This window comes from Aquarana catesbeiana, linkage group LG01, assembly GCF_042186555.1.
Source record: "Aquarana catesbeiana isolate 2022-GZ linkage group LG01, ASM4218655v1, whole genome shotgun sequence".
Classification (NCBI taxonomy): domain Eukaryota; kingdom Metazoa; phylum Chordata; class Amphibia; order Anura; family Ranidae; genus Aquarana; species Aquarana catesbeiana.
The window spans coordinates 322,840,739-322,861,964 of NC_133324.1; the positions used below are offsets into that span (position 1 = coordinate 322,840,739).

The 21,226-nt window shown below is 43.5% G+C and overlaps 1 protein-coding gene across 2 annotated transcripts in view; it reads right to left on the bottom strand.

The window, feature by feature from the left end:
• Positions 1–21,226, bottom strand: part of TPCN1 (two pore segment channel 1) — a 247,447-nt gene that overhangs the window by 18,056 nt on the left and 208,165 nt on the right. For both annotated transcript variants that reach the window (XM_073630364.1, XM_073630356.1), the window contains 3 exons: positions 19,111–19,157; positions 18,898–18,966; positions 12,974–13,058 (listed from right to left, as the gene is read on the bottom strand). In XM_073630364.1, coding sequence (XP_073486465.1) covers positions 12,974–13,058; positions 18,898–18,966; positions 19,111–19,157 — 201 coding nt within the window. The remainder of the gene's footprint in view (positions 1–12,973; positions 13,059–18,897; positions 18,967–19,110; positions 19,158–21,226) is intronic.

Genomic DNA, 21,226 nt, shown 5'->3' on the forward strand with positions numbered 1-21,226 from the left:
TTTCACCAGTGATCACCGTATAACTGTTAGGGTGATGCTGGTTAGTTAGTTTATTTTTTATAGTGTCAGGGCACCCGCCGTTTATTACCTAATAAAGGTTTAGCCCCCTGATCGCCCGGCGGTGATATGCGTCGCCCAAGGCAGCGTCAGGTTAGCGCCAACACCCACGCACGCAGCATACACCTCCATTAGTGGTATAGTGTCTGAACGGATCAATATCTGATCCGATCAGATCTATACTAGCGTCCCCAGCAGTTTAGGGTTCCCAAAAACGCAGTGTTAGCGGGATCAGCCCAGGTACCTGCTAGCACCTGCGTTTTGCCCCTCCGCCCGGCCCAGCCCACCCAAGTGCAGTATCGATCAATCACTGACACTTACAAAACACTAAACGCATAACTGCAGCGTTCGCAAAGTCAGGCCTGATCCCTGCGATCGCTAACAGTTTTTTTGGTAGCATTTTGGTGAACTGGCAAGCACCAGCCCCAGGCAGCGTCAGGTTAGCGCCAGTAGCGCTAACACCCACGCATGCACCGTACACCTCCCTTAGTGGTATAGTATCTGAACGGATCAATATCTGATACGATCAGATCTATACTAGCATCCCCAGCAGTTTAGGGTTCCCAAAAACGCAGTGTTAGCGGGATCAGCCCAGATACCTGCTAGCACCTGCGTTTTGCCCCTCCGCCCGGCCCAGCCCACCCAAGTGCAGTATCGATCGATCACTGACACTTATAAAACACTAAACACATAACTGCAGCGTTCGCAGAGTCAGGCCTGATCCCTGCGATTGCTAACAGTTTTTTTGGTAGCGTTTTGGTGCACTGGCAAGCGCCAGCGGCCTAGTACACCCCGGTCGTAGTCAAACCAGCACTGCAGTAACACTTGGTGACATGGCGAGTCCCATAATTGCAGTTCAAGCTGGTGAGGTGGCAAGCACAAGTAGTGTCCCGCTGCCACCAAGAAGAAGACAAACACAGGCCCGTCGTGCGCATAATGCCCTTCCTGCTCCATTCGCCAATCCTAATTGGGAACCCACCACTTCTGCAGCACCCATACTTCCCCCATTCACATCCCCAACCAAATGCAGTCGGCTGCATGAGAGGCATTTTCTTTATGTCCTCCCGAGTACCCCTACCCAACGAACCCCCCCAAAAAAGATGTGTCTGCAGCAAGCGCGGATATAGGCATGACATCCGCTATTATTGTCCCTCCTGTCCTGACAATCCTGGTCTTGGATTGGTGAATGTTTTGAACGCTACCATGCACTAGTTATTAGCATAGGGTACAGCACTGCACAGACTAGGCATACTTTCACAGGGTCTCCCAAGATGCCATCGTATTTTCAGAGACCCAAACCTAGAACCGGTTACAGTTATAAAAGTTACAAAAAAAAGTGTAAATAAAAAAAACAAAAATAGTTGTCGTTTTATTGTTCTCTCTCGCTCTATTCTCTCTCTATTGTTCTGCTCTTTTTTACTGTATTCTATTCTGCAATGTTTTATTGTTATTATGTTTTATCATGTTTACTTTTCAGGTATGTAATTTTTTTATACTTTACTGTTTACTGTGTTTTATTGTTAACCTTTTTTTTGTCTTCAGGTACGCCATTCACGACTGAGTGGTTATACCAGAATGATGCCTGCAGGTTTAGGAATCATCTTGGTATCACTCTTTTCAGCCAGCGGTCGGCTTTCATGTAAAAGCAATCCTAGTGGCTAATTAGCCTCTAGACTGCATTTACAAGCAGTGGGAGGGAATGTCCCCCCCCTCCCACCGTCTTCCATGTTTTTCTCTGGCCCTCCTGTCCCAACAGGGAACCTGAGAATGCAGCCGGTGATTCGGCCAGCTGACCATAGAGCTGATCAGAGACCAGAATGGCTCCAATCATCTCTATGCCTAAGAAACCGGAAGCTACGAGCATTTCATGACTTAGATTTCGCCCGATGTAAACAGCGCCATTGGGAAATTGGGAAAGCATTTTATCACACCGATCTTGGTGTGGTCAGATGCTTTGAGGGCAGAGGAGAGATCTAGGGTCTAATAGACCCCAATTTTTTCAAAAAAAGAGTACCTGTCACTACCTATTGCTATCATAGGGGATATTTACATTCCCTGAGATAACAAAAAAATGATAAAAAAAAAAAAAAAAAAAAAGGGACAGTTTAAAAATAAGATAAAAAAGCAAAAAAAATAATAAAGAAAAAGAAAAAAAAAATAAAGAAAAACACCCCTGTCCCCCCCTGCTCTCGCGCAAAAGCGAACGCAAGCTTTGGTCTGGCGTCAAATGTAAACAGCAATTGCACAATGCATGTGAGGTATTACCGCGAAGGTCAGATCGAGGGCAGTAATTTTAGCAGTAGACCTCCTCTGTAAATCTAAAGTGGTAACCTGTAAAGGATTTTAAAGGCTTTTAAAAATGTATGTAGTTTGTTGCCACTGCACGTTTGTGCGCAATTTTAAAGCATGGTATCCATGTACTCGGCCTAAGATCATCTTTTTTTATTTCATCAAACATTTGGGCAATATAGTGTGTTTTAGTGCATTAAAATTAAAAAAAGTGTTTTTTTCCCCCAAAAAATGCGTTTGAAAAATCGCTGCGCAAATACTGTGTGAAAAAAAAATGAAACACCCACCATTTTAATCTGTAGGGCCTTTGCTTTAAAAAAATATATAATGTTTGAGGGTTCAAAGTAATTTTCTTGCAAAAATTTTTTTTTCATGTAAACAAATAGTGTCAGAATGGGCTTTGTCTTCAAGTGGTTAGAAGAGTGGGTTATGTGTGACATAAGCTTCTAAATGTTGTGCATAAAATGCCAGGACAGTTCGAAACCCACCCCATTGTGGAAAGTAGACACCCCAAGCTATTTGCTGAGAGGTATAGTGAGTATTTTGCAGGCCTCAGTTTTTGTCACAAAGTTTTGAAAATTGAAAAAAGAAAAAAAAAAAAAAATGTTTTTTCTTGTCTTTCTTCATTTTCAAAAACAAATGAGAGCTGCAAAATACTCACCATGCCTCTCAGCAAATAGCTTGGGGTGTCTACTTTCCAAAATGGGGTCATTTGGGGGGGCTTTGTGCCATCTGGGCATTCCATGGCCTCCGAAACTGTGCTAGGCAGTGAGGAGTGAAATCAAAAATTTACGCCCTTAGAAATCCTGAAGGCGGTGATTGGTTTTCGGGGCCCCGTACGCGGCTAGGCTCCCAAAAAGTCCCACACATGTGGTATCCCCATACTCAGGAGAAGCAGCTAAATGTATTTTGGGGTGCAATTCCACATATGCCCATGGCCTGTGTGAGCAATATATCATTTAGTGACAACTTTTTGTAAATTTTTTTTTTTTTTGTCATTTGTACTGCCCTGCCATTTTAGCACCTCAAGAAATGACATGGGCAGTCATAAACTAAAAGCTGTGTAAATTCCAGAAAATGTACCCTAGTTTGTAGACGCTATAACTTTTGCGCAAACCAATAAATATACGCTTATTGACATTTTTTTTTACCAAAGACATGTGGCCGAATACAGTTTGGCCTAAATGTATGACTAAAATTGAGTTTGTTGGATTTTTTTTTATAACAAAAAGTAGAAAATATCATTTTTTTTTCAAAATTTTCGGTCTTTTTTCGTTTATAGCGCAAAAAATAAAAACCGCAGAGGTGATCAAATACCATCAAAAGAAAGCTCTATTTGTGGGAAGAAAAGGACGCAAATTTTGTTTGGGTACAGCATTGCATAACCACGCAATTAGCAGTTAAAGCGACGCAGTGCCAAATTGTAAAAAGTGCTCTGGTCAGGAAGGGGGTAAATCCTTCCGGGGCTGAAGTGGTTAAAAACTTATCATCCCGTCCTTGTCAACTCTTCTCTACCTTCAACTTTCTACTTCGTCCTTCACTGCCTCCACCCACTAACTCACTCACTGCCCAGGAGATCGCCAATCACTTCAAACAGAAGACTGATACAATTCGCAAGGACATCTCTACTGTTCAGATACCCTCCATGCTTTACACCTCATGTCCACAGGTACAATCATTACTTCCCTCTTTCAACCCCACCACTATAGATGAGGCTGCTAAATTACTTGCCAATGTCCATCTTACCACCTGCCTTCTGGATCCTGTTCCCTTGCAAATGCTACATTCACCCTCTAGCTCTATTCTACACTCTCTAATCCACATCTTCAATCTCTCCCTCTCTTCTGACATCTTCCCCAACTCTTTAAAACATGCACTTGTCAGCCCCATACTTAAAAAGCCCTCACTGGACCCATCCAATCTTAACAACCTACGCCCCATCTCCTTGCTCCCCTTTTTATCCAAACTCGTTGAACGTCTAGTCTACAACAGACTGAGCATCCACCTTGCTGATAATAGCCTTCTTGATCCCCCTTCAGTCTGGATTTCGTCCTCAACATTCCCCAGAATCTGCTCTCCTAAAACTAACAAACAATCTACTAATGGCCAAAACTAAGGGACACTATTCTGTACTCCTACTCCTGGACCTCTCTGCTGCCTTTGATACGGTTGACCACCCCCTCCTCCTCAAAAAACTCCATGCCTTGGGTCTCCATGACTGTACTCTTCTCTACCTACTTATTTACCCGCACCTTTAGCGTTACCTACAATTCTACTTGCTCCTCTCCTCTTCCTTTCTCTGTTGGGGTCCCCCAAGGTTCTGTTCTTGGACTTCTCCTATTTTCAATCTACACCTCCTCCCTGGGTCAGCTGATAGCCTCCCACGGCTTCCAATACCATCTCTACGCTGACGACACAAATCTATTTCTCTACCCCTCAACCCACTCCTTCAGTCTCCTCACGTATCACTATTTTACTATCAGATACATCAGTCTGGATGTCGCACCACTTCCTCAAACTTAATCTATTCAAAACCAAACTTATCATTTTTCCTCCCCCACGTGCCACTTCCCCTGATCTCTCTGTCAAAATTGATGGCACAACTATCAGCCCATCCCCACATGCGAAGGTCCTAGAAGTAGTCCTGGACTCTGAACTCTCCTTTAAGCCGTACGTCCAATCACTGTCCAAATCTTGCCGCCTCAACCTCCGGAACATCTCCAAAATACGCCCCTTTCTAACCAATGACACAACAAAGCTCTTAATTCACTCCCTGGTTATCTCTCGCCTCGATTACTGCAACTCCCTCCTCATTGGCCTACCTCTGCATACTCTATCCCCCCTTCAGTCCATCGTGAATGCTGCTGCCAGACTCATCCACTTTACCAACCGCTCTGTCTCTGCTACTCCTCTCTGTCAATCTCTCCACTGGCTTTCGCTCACCCAACAAATTAAATTCAAAATACTAACAACTACCTACAAAGCAATCCACAACTCTGCCCCCAGCTACATCACTCATCTAATCTCAAAATACCAATCTAATCGTTCTCTTCATTCCTCTCAAGACCTCCTGCTCTCTAGCTCACTCATCACCTCCTCCCATGCTCGTCTCCAGTACTTTTCCAGAGCCTCTCCAAGCCTATGGAACTCCTTACCCCAATCTGTCGCCTACTCTATTAGCTTTTCGACGATCCCTGAAAACCCTCCTCTTCAGAGAAGCCTATCCTACCCACACCTAACAACTGTATTTTCATTTTGTCCATCTGATCATCCCCCACAGCTACTACCCTTTTGTTCCACTTGACCCTCCCTTCTAGATTGTAAGCTCTAACGAGCTCATGTATTGAATTGTATTGTAATGTAAATGTACTGTCCTCCCTGATGTTGTAAAGCGCTGCGCAAACTGTTGGCGTTATATAAATCTTGAATAATAATAATAATAGTATGAGGCTAGGCCCCAGAGGCTCACTAACCCAGCTGCTTGGGGAAGCAGTTGTAGGATCAAGTGGCTGAAAGTGATCAAGTGACTCTTTGCAAGTAGTGGGGGGGAAGCTACAGGTGTCTCCTACAAAAAGAGCAGTAGCAGGAAGGGGCTTCCTTAAAGATGAATGGCAGGAAACAGCGCAAAGCTCAAACGCCACACTGGATGATGGCAATGCTCAATCCCTCTGCATTTATCCATTCCTTGTTAAGGTCAATGGAAAGCTGGAATTTTAACAACATGCAGTGGTGTTAGCAGCATCTCACAAAGCGAATTCTCGGATACAGCGTCACGCTAAAGCAGTGCCATGGTGCCATGGTTCTGAAAAGTGCTCTGCAGCCAACTTTTGCAGGTCTGGTAAGCACAAAAATGCAGTGTCTGAAGGTCACATTCCAGACTAGCTCTGCATTTTCTAGTCCAGCGTGGTGTGGGTACTGCACTCCAAGTCAGACTGAAAAAAGGCTAATACATATAACTGAATATAGAGCCCAGCTCAGTTGCGATGTAGCTAGCACTCGTTTGAAGAAAAAAAAAGTAGCTAACAAAAATGTTAGACTTTTCTCAGAAGCATAGAAAAGTGATCTATCCTCCTAGAACACTAGCAGAAAAATTTACACATGCTGGGCGTAGGTGGTGTTTACTGGACTGAGCCACTGCTTTTGCATTTCCATAAACTGATATGGGGAGAAAATCAGTTTTGGTGATGAAAAAATAGGATTTTTAAAACAGCTTACCTGTAAAGTCCTTTTCTTGGAGTACATCATAGGACACAGAGCCTCAAGTAATTACTTGGTGGGTTATGGACCTACCTTCAGGTGTTGACACTGGTATAACCAATACAGGAAGTTGACTCCCCTATATAACCCCTCCTCCTTCCAGGAGTCCTCAGTTTTTGTAGCCAAGCAATATACTCTCACCCCATAAAACAGAGGGGCGGGAGCTCTGTGTCCTATGATGTACTCCAAGAAAAGGATTTTACAGGTAAGCGGTTTTAAAAATCCTATTTTCTTTATCGTACATCATAGGACACAGAACCTCAAATAATTACTTGGTGGGATGTCCCATAGCAATGCTACTTGAGGGGAGGGAGACACAACCTGTAGGGCACCCCCAGACCTTGAGGAATTATACTGCTGCTTGCAGCACACTGCGCCCGAAGGCGATATCCTCATTCCATTTTACATCTACTTGATAACATTTTGTAAATGTATGCACTGAAGACCAAGTTGCGGCCTTGCAGATCTGAGACATGGAGGCCTGGTGAGGCACTGCCCAAGAAACACCAACCGCTCTGGTAGAGTGCGCCTTAACTTGAAAAGGGGGAATCTTTCCCTTTAAATCATAAGTTCGAATTATAACTTGCCGAATCCACTTAGCCACAGTGGATTTTGACGCTGCCTGTCCTTTTTTAGGACGCTCTGGCAGAATAAATAAGACGTCAGTCTTACGAATCTGAGCAGTTTTCTTTAAATAGATCTTCACTGCTCTCACCACATCAAGACAATGTAGTGACTTTTCTTCCTTGGAACATGGTTTTGGAAAAAATGATGGCAGGACAATATCTTCATTCTGATGAAAGCCTGAAACCACTTTTGGCAAAAAGCCTGGACAAGGGCGTAACACCACTCTGTCCTCATGAATAATCAAATATGGCTCTTTACAGGAAAGAGCAGCCAATTCTGAAACCCTCCTTGCTGAGGATATAGCAACCAAAAATATCAGCTTCCTAGTCAGAAGGACTAAGGGAACATGCTGTAATGGTTCGAATGGCGGTTTTTGTAACACTGACAAAACTAAATTCAAGTCCCCAGGGGTTAAGGGTGATTTAAGTGGCGGATTAATCCGCATCACTCCTTGCATGAAACCCCGGACTAAAGAATGCGTAGCAAGTGGTCTTTGAAATAAAATTGATAAGGCTGAAATTTGGCCCTTAATAGTACTCAGGGTCAACTTCATCTCTACGCCTACTTGTAGAAAGGGAAGAATTCTGCCTCTAATATATCTCCGAGGGTGCCAACCCTTGGATTCACACCAGGAAACATAAGCTTTCCAGATTATAATATATAGCTCTAGAAGCTGGTTTCCTAGCATTAAAGTAGAAATAACTGCCCTGGAAAGCCCACGTCTTTTCAGAATGTGGATCTCAATAGCCAGGCCGTTAAATTTGACATTCGTAAAGTAGGATGGAATATCGGCCCCTGTGAGAGCAGGTCTGGCCTTAGTGGAAGGAACCACAGATCCTCCACTGCCATCTTTACGACCTCTGCATACCATGACCTTCTGGGCCATGCTGGTGCTGCCCGAATTACCGGTTTTCTTTCCAGCTTGATCCTGCAAAGAAGTCAAGGCAGCAACTGAATAGGGGGAAATGCATAGATCAGTAAAAGCTGATCCCACAGTATCATCAACGCATCTGTTCTGCATGCGAATGGATCCTTTGTTGTGGACACAAAGTTGACTAACTCTATGTTGCACTGGATGCTAGAAGATCTACAAACAGCTGATCTACAAACAGCCCGAAACATGTCGGGGTGAATAGACCATTCCCCTGGGAATAATCTGCTGGCGGCACATGTAGTGCGCGTGCCAATTCTCTATTCCCGGAATGAAGACTGCCGATGGGCACGGAATATTTCTTTCTTCCCAAGTTAGAATATGGTTCACTTCTCTCTGCACTGAGAGATTCTTGGTGCCCCTTTTGGTGATTGATATAGGCCACAGCTGTGGCATTGACGGATTGGATCCTGTCGGGATAATCCCTTAACCTGGAAGTCCAGGCTTTTAGAGCCGGAGGCACTGCCCGAATCTCTAGGATGTTGATGGGAAAGGCTCTTTCGGTTCTTGAACACTGTCCTTGGACAGTTTTCTTCTCTGTCATTACCACTTTCCAGAAAAGTGGTTTGAAGTATTTACCCTTTAGGACATTCTTTAGTAACCACCAATTGAGGCTTTGGGACACCCTTGGGGACAGCCGCATTGGCAAGTCCAAAGCTTGGATCGTTTTGTTCCAAGAAAATAGAATACTGTTTTGCAACAGTCTCGAATGAAACTGGGCAAAGGGAACTGCTTCAAATGAAGCCACCATTCTTTCTAACAACCTCGTGCAAAGGTGAATGGAGGGACCTCCTTTTGACCTGACCATCCGCACCAACTCTTTTATGGAGTTGTGTTTTTTGTTTTTTTTTTGTTTTTTTCTGGGCAAGAAGACCCTTTTTCTGGGCTGTATCTATGATCTGAAATGCTGCTGTTCTACTTCGAACCGCAGAAACCTTTGGTGAGCGGGAAATATATGGACAGGCAGATATGCATCCCTGATGCCGATAGGCGCCAGAAGTTTTCCTCCTTGCAGGGTAGAAACTACTGACTTGATCGACTCCATAGAAAGGAACGGATCTTTAGGAACTGATTTAGATTCTTTTAGATCTAGAATGGATCTGTTGAATTGCTGCATGGCTCTGTACATGTACAGGAAACGCATGAAAAAGGCAGTGAAGGTTCCAAGGAACCAAAGAAAAAACAGAACTATCAGCTTACTCTACTAGAGGTAGCTTGAAAAAGGCACAAATCATCTGTGTAAGAGGTTTGTACCAGCAATTTCTCAAATTGCGAGGCTGAAAAAAGTTCAACTCTAGTTGTCTCCTCTGCAGAGGAGTACTCGGTTTGCCTTTCTTCCCGATTACCTGAGGGTAATCCTTCATCCTCTACCCACTGTTCCCTTGATAAGGGATCTCAGGTGGGGGATCTAACACGCTTCTCATCCTTGGATAGCGGATGCGATTAAAATCGCTAATTTTCCTTCTAGGCCCTGCAGGGCGGAGGAAAAACGCATCTTCAATCATGTATACAGGGGCTGAATATTTTCTCCTCTTAGGCTCAGTTTCCACTATTGCAACCCCAAAGTTGCGTGATTTTACTGTGATCTTTTGCCGCCGAGAATACGCTGGGGCGCGATTTTGATGTGACAGGAAACAATGCCTGTGTATTCTAGAGGTTTATGGACCTCATGTCGCATCAAAGTGGTACCAAAGTAGTGCAGGGACTACCTTGAAGTCGCACAGATCTGAACAGTATTTCTTGGAAATCATGCCCTAGAGTCTGACGGTGGAGGCCGTCACCGCTGCCTAGAGGCAGCTGCCCCTGCGCAGGGGAAGGAATCCGTTTAGGTGACCTGTCCAAGGTCACAAGGAGCCAACGTGAGGACGAGGTCCCATGTCTTTCAGGAAGCCTTCCATGGCTACGCTGGCCGTCAGAGTAGTTAACCTGTGAGGAGTGGCTCCTTCACTAGTGAACGCCGACATGTGGATCTGAACCCATGTCTGTCAGGAAGTCTCCCATGGCTGCACTGGCCGTCAGAGTACTTAACCTGTGAGCTGTTGTGGCTTCACTTTAAATAAAAGTGACATTTATACCTTCTACTGGACAAAAGAGCTTTACTGCTAGAAATCATGTGGATGTATTTCACCAAACCTTCCCCAATGAAAAAGGAAACTAGTCAGACACCCTTTTTTGCAAGATGCTTCGGCTGACCAACCCTTTTAACCACAGGGTCCTAAGCATGTGTTTTAGCACAAGCGCAAGATGAGACGCCTGGTGGATAGGGTCTATTATGGCATCTATGGCGAAACATAGCGCCATTGGTAGGAGGATTTTATCAAAAAAATTCCAACTCCTTAGCTGTTGGATACTTAAGCAATTATGCGTCTTTATTGATGCTGGAAATCGCAGCGTCTACTGCTGGTACTTTCCAATCTTTGTGAATTTTTCCTCCATGATAGAGAACCGAGAAACTCTTTGGAGTGAAAAAAAAGCTTATCCAGACATTCAGCATAAATAAGCGCTGTAAAAGGTTTTTTTTTTTTTTTTTTAAAAAAACAAAAACAAAGAAGGGACCTAGACTTTCAGCTTACTCTGTTAGGAGTAGTATAAAAAGTGGCATGAACCATCTCTGTACCATCAATCTGTCAGATTGTGAGGTTGCATAAGGTTCATAAACTGTTGTTTCCTCCGCAGAGGAAAATTTGGCTTGTTTTTCCCCTTGATCACCTGAGGATAACACCTCACCTTGTGCCCACTGTTCCCTTGGAAAAAGGGGTTTGAGGTGGGGGAGGGGGATCTAGCATGCTTCCTATCCTCTTGGATGGAGAATGCGATTAAAGCCGCTAATCTTCCTTCTAAGACCAACAGGGCAGAGGAGAATGCCTCTTCAGGCACATACACAGGGGCTGAAGTGTGAGAAGCAGTTGCACCACCAATTGCTTCCAATGACTCACCCTGGCTTGCCATATCAGGTATCTCCGGAGAGGATGACAGTGTGGAGGCATGACTGGAGTTCCCAGCGCCTGGGGGTGGAATCCTTGGTACCTTTGTGGTACACTGGAAATCAAATGTGCCAAGCACAACAGCAGAGGCACTTTAACAAATTATGGTATTTGCTGAACAATAGTTTTAGCAAAAGAAAACAATGTCACCATAAGGATTAGCCTTTGATGCTGAGTACCATAATATTTCCTGTGCTGGAAATGCCTGTTTACACACATTTACATGCCCAGCGCTCCTGTGTCTCTTAGTGTGACAGACTTCTGTCTTCAGCATATGAACTGAGAGCGTCTGTGTTAAGCCTCAGGTGAGAACCTGATTACACATAAGTGTCAGCTGTTACCACACCTCTCCAGAAGGAGAGGGGAGGGGGAGGGGAATTTTTTATCAGCAGTGTTTGTTAAGCTCCTAGTTTTAAAGGAAGGCTTCACTTTATACAAAAAATGCAAATGGCTGGTTTTGTATGTTCATACTGCTGTAACCCCTTTAGATCCCTCAGAAGAGGAACACCATCTGGCTGCAGGGACCACACCCGCTGCTATAGCCAGACACAGAGCTGCTGAAAAAGCATTGTACTAGGTAAGTGTAATATACTCCCTCTAGAGGAGACATTTTAAGGCATAAAGTTATACATTTTATACATATGTATTTTTTGGAGAAAAAGGCATAGGTGGACTTTTTACAGTTCCTAGGCTTCTCCCCTTACCTTATCCTCGCTGCAGGATACTGCTGATTTAAATGACAGATCCAACCTTCACCCATCACGGCGGGCAGCGTAGTTAAACCTTAAAAGACTGGGGCCTTTTTTAATAGGGGTACCGCTCCTTTGAACCTGTATAGCACCCCTCAGGAACAACTTTAGGTAATATGAAAAACCAAAAAGAGTCCTGGTTCCTAGGGTCCAGCTCTCAAAGAGAAGCTTACAGGCAAAACCTCGTTCTTCAATGTGAGGCCCAGGTACCATCCCAATGGCCTCAGTGGCGAGGATGGATCCGGTTGTGGAGGTTTTTTAAATCTAGTATGGATGCCTCCCTGGAGCTCCTCAGAGCACATCTTCACTCGTGACCAACACCTTAGACACTCGCGAAAAAATTGAGGACTCCTGGAAGGAGGAGGGGTTATATAGGGGAGTCAACTTCCTGCATTGGTTATACCAGTGTCAACACCTGAAGGTAGGCCCATAACCCACCAAGTAATTACTTGAGGCTCTGTGTCCTATGATGTACGATAAAGAAAAGTCTGTTGCCACTGACCTTTACACAGGCAGGATACACTGTTATCAGGAAATCCATCCTGGGACATGTTAATACTGTATATTGATCCCTAAAGTATGTGTAAACCTTCACTCAGTTTAAAAAATAATCTAAAGGCAAAACATTTGTGTATAGATATAAAAACATTATATATAACATTTTTTCCCCTTTTTTTAAATAAGTGATCACATACCCTCCGTTCTCAGCTGCATAAGGAGCTCAGAGAGTTAACGGAGAAGAAACAGCAAACTGATCTTCACTCTGAATGGCTGTCCGGGAGGGGGCATGTCAGGACAAGTTGATCATTGGAGGTGAGCAGGCTGAGTTCTCAGCACAGCTAGGAAGCGGACCACGGTGTGCTCTGATGTCTAGTGTGGTCAGTTTTTTAGTAGGAAAGCAGAGGGACTGGCAGGAACACCAGGCATTTCACACAAAGGAAGCAATACATAGTGAACAGGATACTTTTTCATGCAAGTACATTTTACAGTAGGTAAACATTAGAAATATGAAATATTGTTCACATATTCTTTAATTTACCGATTTCCTTAACTTTGCCAAAGTTATGATCAACACTAACCTTCTGCATCTTTATTCTTTCTGCAGTAATTCATCCGGAATACAAAGGCATCCAAGATACAGGCAATGATGATGGTTATTACAACCTGTAATAGATGAAGAAATAACTTATGCAACAAGGATTATGATGGCCATCCACAAGGATAAACATGGAAATTATAGATTTTGTTTAAATAATCTTTTACATGAAAACCACTGTATGACATAACAATGATGATTTGGTTAATTTGACTGAATTTTCCACCAGGACCCAATATTCCTTCTCAAATAAAATATTTACTGAATAATAGGATCCTTAAAGCAAAACATGGCCACCTTCACGGTTATATTTACTATACCTCCTCTAATGAATCATTCACCCGAAATGATACAAACTTTTGTCATCCTTATACACTAAACCATAAACATGTACCTGATCCACAAGGATTTAAATTTAGGTCTCTGAATTTTTCATTGGTAAATACAAACTACACGCAACATCCCAATGATTTCTTACAATGGATTGCCAATGCTCGTTTCTTTAAAGGCTGCATTCATATCTGGGTATTTTTTATTTCAAAGCTCTAACAAAATGCCATGCTTTTAAATTGTGGCTGTTCACATATGCGCGCTCAGATGCCTGTAGTTCGATGCTCGACAGTGGCGGCTGGTCACAAAACCTGCTGTCGCTCGATTGTTAGCCCATCCAACCCTGCACTTACCCCATCCAACCCTGCACTTACCCCATCCAGGCCGTGGACAGTGCTTCCTCCTAGTCTGCTTCACCCAGCGTCTCCTCCAGCTCCTTCTCGGCGGCCAATACGATCGCCTCTCCTCTGTGCCTCGAGCCCAGCCTTTTTTGAAGCCAATTAGAGCCTCTGGCTCTAATCATGTGCTTCTGAAGGAAAAAAAACGCATAAACGCCAGACGAATGGAATGGGGGGCAGCGTCCCTGCACCCTGTATGGACAGACTGCCACTGATGCCTGAGACCCAGAATGGGGTATTTTTGAAGCAGAATAGGGCATTTTCCACTCCTCATAGCAACTTGCTATTCATTGGCTTCTACAAAAACATTTAAGACCGAATAAGCCTGAAAAACGCACAAAAAAAAAAAAAAATGCAGATCCTGGTCCCTTAAAGCAGATTAAACAGCACAGTGCTTGTGCTGTGCAATCTGCCCCCCTCTAAACTGTAAAAAAAACCTCCCAGATTCCTCCACTTCCTGTGTCCCCCTCTCTGACAATGAAAATTAGGGCTGCTGAGCCCTGACCATCGTTGTCAGCGGATGTCCCTCCGTCATACGCAGCCCTGCTCTGCTCTCATCTCTCCCCCTAACCCCCTCCTCCCTGCCTGTCAGCTCCGTGTCTATCTCCACCCCGCCCCACCCTATTAGTAAAATTAAAACTTTGAAATGGTCACTGCCAGACCCTCTATTAGAGCCTGGTATAGCACACTGTATTATTCTTTTATAAAAATGAGGCTTGTAAATACCTGTTTAGAGCGATCTTCAGGCCGGTCTCATGACTCTCGGCTGGTTTCCAGGGCTACTGCAGGAGGAGCTGAGTGGCCATGTGACCTCCCCAGCTGACGTCAGAGGGAGATCTCGGCCCCTCCTGCAGAAGCCATCCATCGGAGCTGTACAGCAGCCACGCGTCATGTGACCGGCCTGAAGACAGCTCTAAACAGGTATTTACAAGTCTCATTTTTATAGAATAGGGCTGGCATAGACTTACTTATATGGGTTAACAACCAATTTAATTTGTATTTGCTCTCTGCAGCATTCACTGGTAATCTCTATATGTGCAACAGATTCAGGACAGTGAATACTTTTATACGTTTGGCCATAAACAGTAGCAATATAAGAATTTTTCACTAACCTTTAACATCCTTTTCTGGGAGTATAGTCCCCAGGCTTCCATTAATTAAGGCCATGGGTTATATGCTGCATCCTTCACTGGCAAACAAAACTGTTTGAACAGTCCATATAACCCCTCCCACTAACAGCAATCCTTTTATAGCAAGCAATAAAAGGATACACCAGATGGGAGGGCCTGTACTCCAAAAAAAAATTACAGATTACAGATAAGTAAAAAATTCCTTATTTTCTAAATCGCACAGTACAGTACACAGACTTCCATTAATGAAAACCATGGGATGTGCCCAAGCAATACAACTGAGTGGTGGGCAAAACAGCAAACAATGCCAACAGGCCCAAAATAAGAGAATCAGATCCAATCAGATCCAGAATCAGAGTCAAGTGAGTCTTAACCACTTGCCGCCAAATCACGTATATGCACGTGACTGGCTTCAAGGCGCTATACCGGGGTTATGGCTGCAGCTGTATGCCATAACCCCAGTTTTTTTTTTTTCAGCTGGTGGTGCTCTTTCATCTAAAAGTAATCCTAGCGGCTAATTAGCCTCTGGATTGCTTTTACAGGCAGTGCCCACCCGATGCCGGTATCCGATAGAGCTGGCTGGGGAACGGAAGGTCCCCAGTCGTCTCTATGGTCTGGGAGACCAGAAGCTATGGCATTACGTCACGTCTGTTTAGAGGAGATGTAAACCCTGCCATTTTTTTTTTTTGAAAGCATGAGATCAATGAATTTTTTTTTTTTTTTATCTCAAGCTTTCCAGGGTAGAGGAGAGATCTGCAGTCTTACAGACCCCCAGATGTCTCCATAAAGATGACTTGTCATGCGGTTTACATTTCTTGTGATAGGAATAAAAGTGATAAAAAAAAAAAATATTTAAAAAGGGACAGTGCAGAAAAAATAAAATAATTTCTTTTTTTTAAAGCTTCCATTTGTCCCTCCATGCTTGCACGCAGAAGCAAATGCATATGTAGATCGTTCACATATATGTAAACAATAATCACACCACATGTGTGGTATTGCTGCGAACATTATAGCAAGAACATTAATTCTAGTGTTATACCCCCTCTAACTCTAAACTGGTAACCTGTAAAAAATGTAAAAGCGTCACCCACGTAGATTTTTAAGTATCATAATATGTCACTGTTCCACAAGCATGTGCAATTATAAAGTGTGACATGTTAGTTATCTATTTACTCGGTGTGACAGCTTTTATATCTTACCAAAAAATTGGGTTATATATTGTGCATTTTTTTGCATTAAATTTTATTAAAGTGTATTTTTTCATAAAAAATTGAGTTTGAAAAACCGCTGCGCAAACACTGGGTGACATAAAGAAATTGCAACCACCATTTTATTTTCTAGGGAACTCTGTAAAAAAAAATAATGTTTGGGGGGTTCCAAGTAATTTTCTAGCAAAAAATGCTGATTTTTACTAAGGTGTCAGAATAGACCTGGTCTTCAAGTGGTTAACAGCAAATGAAGAATTTCCATTCTTCAAGGCATAAGCATTAGTGATAAACTGCTTAATCCAGCTAGAAATAGTGTAATGAAACACATGATGCCCCTATGGATAATTGCAGGAGGGAGAAAGGGAGAATTCAGATAGAAGTGGTGGCTAAGAGGCAAACTCGCACTGTACCATACCTAAACAGTGTTAAAAAATGTATTTAGGATGTTTTCGACATTTCTGCACAAAGAGAAGCCAGGACATCGTCCTGATTAAGGTGGGAGGGAGAAACTATTTTGAAGTGATAGGCGGCTCAAGGACCCCAAACCACTTTGTCCCTATGAAGAAAAAAATAATGTTTTGCATGATGTGTTGCTATGACCATTTGTATAGTGACTTTATTGCAATATGGAGTTAGATATATTATTTAAGAGCATGTTTACAGAGGCTCTTCCCCTTCATTGATATGTAAATAAACCAGTTGTATAGGTTTTGGAGCTGAGCAGAGGAAGTTGGTAGGCAGGAAGTTGGTGGGAGGGGCTTGGGGAGTTTTTGAAAGAAACGGAGAAGGAGATGTGTTTGGAAGCATGATGGAGTAACACATGGCTGCCGGAAGCTGGATAACTTTGAAGAACTTTTGAGTTGGATTGAGCAAGGAACCATGAAAGACATTACATCTCAAACCCCAAGCTGTGTAACTGTTTAGTTTACTTAATGCATACATATTGTACATGCTTATATTTGTAGGCATATTTTTGTAAGCTATGAGTTGTGTTGTATTGTGTATCCTACAGTTGTATGTGCATTTTTTCCTGTTTAGTAAAGCATTGAAACACTACAGAAGTCTAAGCTTCCTTGGTTTTACCACAAGAACTTAAGAGATAGACGCAAAGCAAGACACATAAGTTTGTCAGTTCCGAGACCTGTCTTGCTGAGAGCCACAAGAAAAACACCTTACGATTAAAGCGGAGGTTCACACAAAAATGGAACCTCCGCTTTTCTGAACCCTAACCCCCTCCGGTGTCACATTTGGCACCTTTCAGGGGGAGGGGGGTGCAGATACCTGTCTAATACAGGTATCTGCACCCACTTCCGGGAATAGACTCCTGCGGGAGTCACGCCCCCTCCCGCACTCCCCCGCTGTCTCCTGGGAAACACACAGGTCCCAGGAGATAGTGGGGACCAGTTAAGACGTGCAGCGTGACTTGCGCATGCGCAGTAGGGAAACGGGAAGTGAAGCCGCAACGCTTCACTTCCTGATTCCGTCACCGAGAATGGCGGGGGCAGCCGCCGAGAGCCGAGTGATTGATCAGCTTCGGCTGCCGACATCGCTGGACTCCAGGACAGGTAAGTGTCCGTTAATTAAAAGTCAGCAGCTGCAGTTTATGTAGCTGCTGGCTTTTAATATTTTTTTTGTAGGTGGACTCCCTCTTTAAGGTTGACTAAGTGTATACCTCAAATTAACTCAATGTGAGCAAACAGGACCAGAATAGGATCCCGTGGTGAGGCTAGTGAGTGAACGGGGGTCACTATGAGAGCCAATCCCCAGGCAAAGCTCTTTACTAATGAATAAGCGATCAGCGATCTCTGAAAGAGAATATCCATGGCCAAAACTTGACCCTTCCAGCCCAGACTTGACAGAGGACAGCACACGTCCCATGGAGTATACCACTTATGCCTTCCACGTTTTGTGGCAAGTCTTCTCGATTGAGTACTGCCAAGTAATTCTCTTGGGGGGAGTGTACACTTTTGTCCGGCTATGGGGCAGTCTGCTTGCAAAACATCCTGTACTAATAGGAGAACCGGAAAGAACCTAGGTTTCTTGGATTTGGGAAGGAATATCATACTGGTGACCTAAGGTTCAGATAGGGAGGCTCTAAGTTCAAACAGCTATACACCTCGTCCACCAGAACCTCACTGGTCTATTTTAGATTTGGTGTGACTGGGAGCGACCGCCCTTCCTCCTGGGAGGGCATATCCCCAGACTCACGACTCCAGGACTCTGGGCTCCTTCTCAGGGGCATACAACCTGGTAGCATACCCCTTCCTCCATGTAAAGGGTCTACAGGGACTGGGTCACACCAGTGTGGATCGCTATTGCCTTGGATCTGCAAGAGCACCCTGTGGCTAACTGCACCTTGCTGTACCACTGTACCAAGGGTGAACGCCAATGCAGGGTCCAGCGCCGGAGGCAACATTAGAGGCCGGCCCTGCATCTTCATGTAGCAGGGTCCAGGTACAGTCCCCAGTGCTACTGCCAAGGAGTACCAATCCAGAAGTTGCACAAGATAGCTGCAATAGTTGTAGGTGCACCTGGGTTGAAAAAAGGGTTTTCTCAGTGCGAAGATCATCAAAGTATCCTCTTCGTTTTCTAGTTAGAATTAGGACTTATACACCAGAAAACTACTTATAGTAGAGAGAGGCAACCCATCACCTAAGGACACTAGCTAACAACTGGGAATTGCTCGAAATGGGAGGGGTTATATGGTATGTCTCAACAGCTTTGATTACCAATTTCCTTACCTGAAGGTGGCAACATATAACATGGTCTTGATAAATGGTAGCCTGTGACCTGTACTGTACAAGAAAGTTATTTAATGTCGATATGTATGTATATACTCACCATAGTGACAATATAAAACACCATGAAGTAAAGGCGTGCCCAGTGTGATGTCTGAGAAGTCACTCCTTCCTGTCCAAAAGACAAATTTCATGTCATAAATAATGTGGGCCTTTTACACTATATGCTGAAATACTGTTCAGAAAAATATTGCGCTATATACTGTATATTCATATAGGCAATGATCTTTCCACCTTGATTTCTTGTCACACTTACCATGATTATATACCAGTTATTCACCACTGTCAGTTCAAATAATGTTACTACAAGAGAGATGACAGGTTCAGACAAGCTATAAATGACAGAATTAAATATTTGTATATAAAGCACAAAGTACCACATTGTTTCTCGATTCTCAACAGGTCACACCGGTGCAACTTGTCTTGTGATTTGACAGTTTCAAATCGCATGACACACCCTATTGTCTGCATTGGAAACAATCAAGTCAGTGCGACTGATGTTGATGTCACACCGATTTTGAAAGTAGTTTCTGCACTACTTTTTGTAAGCTCGGGTGTGACTTTAATAGACATTTGTGCATGAAGTCACACAGATGTTTTCAAGTCGCACCTGAAGTAGCACAATTTCAATATCACAATCGGTGGGACGGAGTATAAAGCAGGAAGATGCAGCTTGGAAACCTTTCCAGCTCATCTCAAATGCAAGATGAATGCACCTAAAAGCCACATGCATTTGCCCATAAAGATAAGCCCAAAACCCACTGACACAGGCCCATTGAATCAGTGTAACTGGTCTATTAATTACCACTAGAGGATAATCCTCAGAACAGGAGCGTAATACTTGTGGGGTTGAGCTGAGAAATAGTACGGTAGTGTATTTTAATATCAGTACGCTATAACATTACGCTAAGGTATTTCAAAATAAGCCCAGGGCATTTCAGACAATATTTTCACTGCTAGAAGAAGGGACAATGTGATGAACTGTCACTTGTTAGTAGAGATTTAACTTGGCAATTGATTCAGGTTCAACACAATGATTTAAATTGAGCCAGCTGTCAAAACATTCTTGTTGGGAGTCAAAATATTTTAGCAATTTTTTTTACTAGAGGCTATATTTTCCTTATATTAAAAATGATGTAGGGGGCGCCATTTCTCCCCTTTGGTGTGCATAATATGCCTCAGCGTCGGTGGCATGCTGGAGAGGGTTAGTTGGAGGCCACTTTGTGCACACCCCCCTGCCCCCGGCACTTTGGCTGGTCGGGCTACCCTTTAGTTACTTTAGCACTTGGTTAATATATGCTGCCCTAGTGCTAGTTACTGAGCTTTCTTGTCAAGATTATTCCCCTCCTGTTATATGTACAAGTTGGTGAAGGTGACGTAGAGGCTACCCCCACTTCTTGTTGGGGGGGCCTTTGGTATCACCCTATTATATGACTGTTGCTCCTTTATTATTTCCTTGTATTTTACATTTTTATACATGTCCTTTCAAGCTTCTGGTTTTATGCTACTGGAAATGTTCGCTGAGATGTGTTATTTTGTTTTAAATAAAGATTATACAAAAAAAAAAGAAGATGTAGGGTATATCACTTCTGCAATTTGCATTATTGGCCCATATTTTTAGATGCTTTTCACAAAATCTGTCAGTAATACCTGCCACCAATTAAGACTAAAGGGTCAATTCACTAAGCTGGAATGGAATGTTTCCACTTTTTGCCTGAATGGGCTTTTAACAATTGTCACAGATCATTATTTTATCGCATAAAGGGTTATTTTATTACAACCACACAAAGCTAATTTTTCCACAATCTTCAACAGAAACCTGTTGAAACTCATAGGTATTGCAAGCCCAGAAACCAGCAACGTTTTAAAGGCCACTCTGGGCAAGATCTATAGTCAGTAGTCTGTTAGGCAGATAATTACCATGTAATAATATTGGCTCAATTTACCTCTTAGCAGCTGCCTGTTCATCTAATCCTCCAGAGGCTTTTCCTGTCCACACATTTTTGCCTGTTTCGTGTGCATTAAGAGGACGGGTCCCCCCATTACCACCTTGCCGTTTATTCTTTGGTCGGGCTGACATAACCACATCAGTACAAACCAAGCTTTGGGCAGGTTTAATAAAATGGGTATGCTTCTGTCTGTTCCACTCACTGCCGCCCAGTTCCACTCACAGCCGACATCCTCTGCTTCCATAGTTCTGCCTCACTGTATCAGCGCAATACCAGCTACACCTCCTCCACTGTTGAGCATGCTGGTGCTGCATGTTGCCCAGCAACTCAGGACACCAAGCAGGACATCTGACTCTTCTACTTGCTGCCAACATTTGTCTGACTTTTTCTACTTATGTTCAGCATCCTATACTATTCTACGTG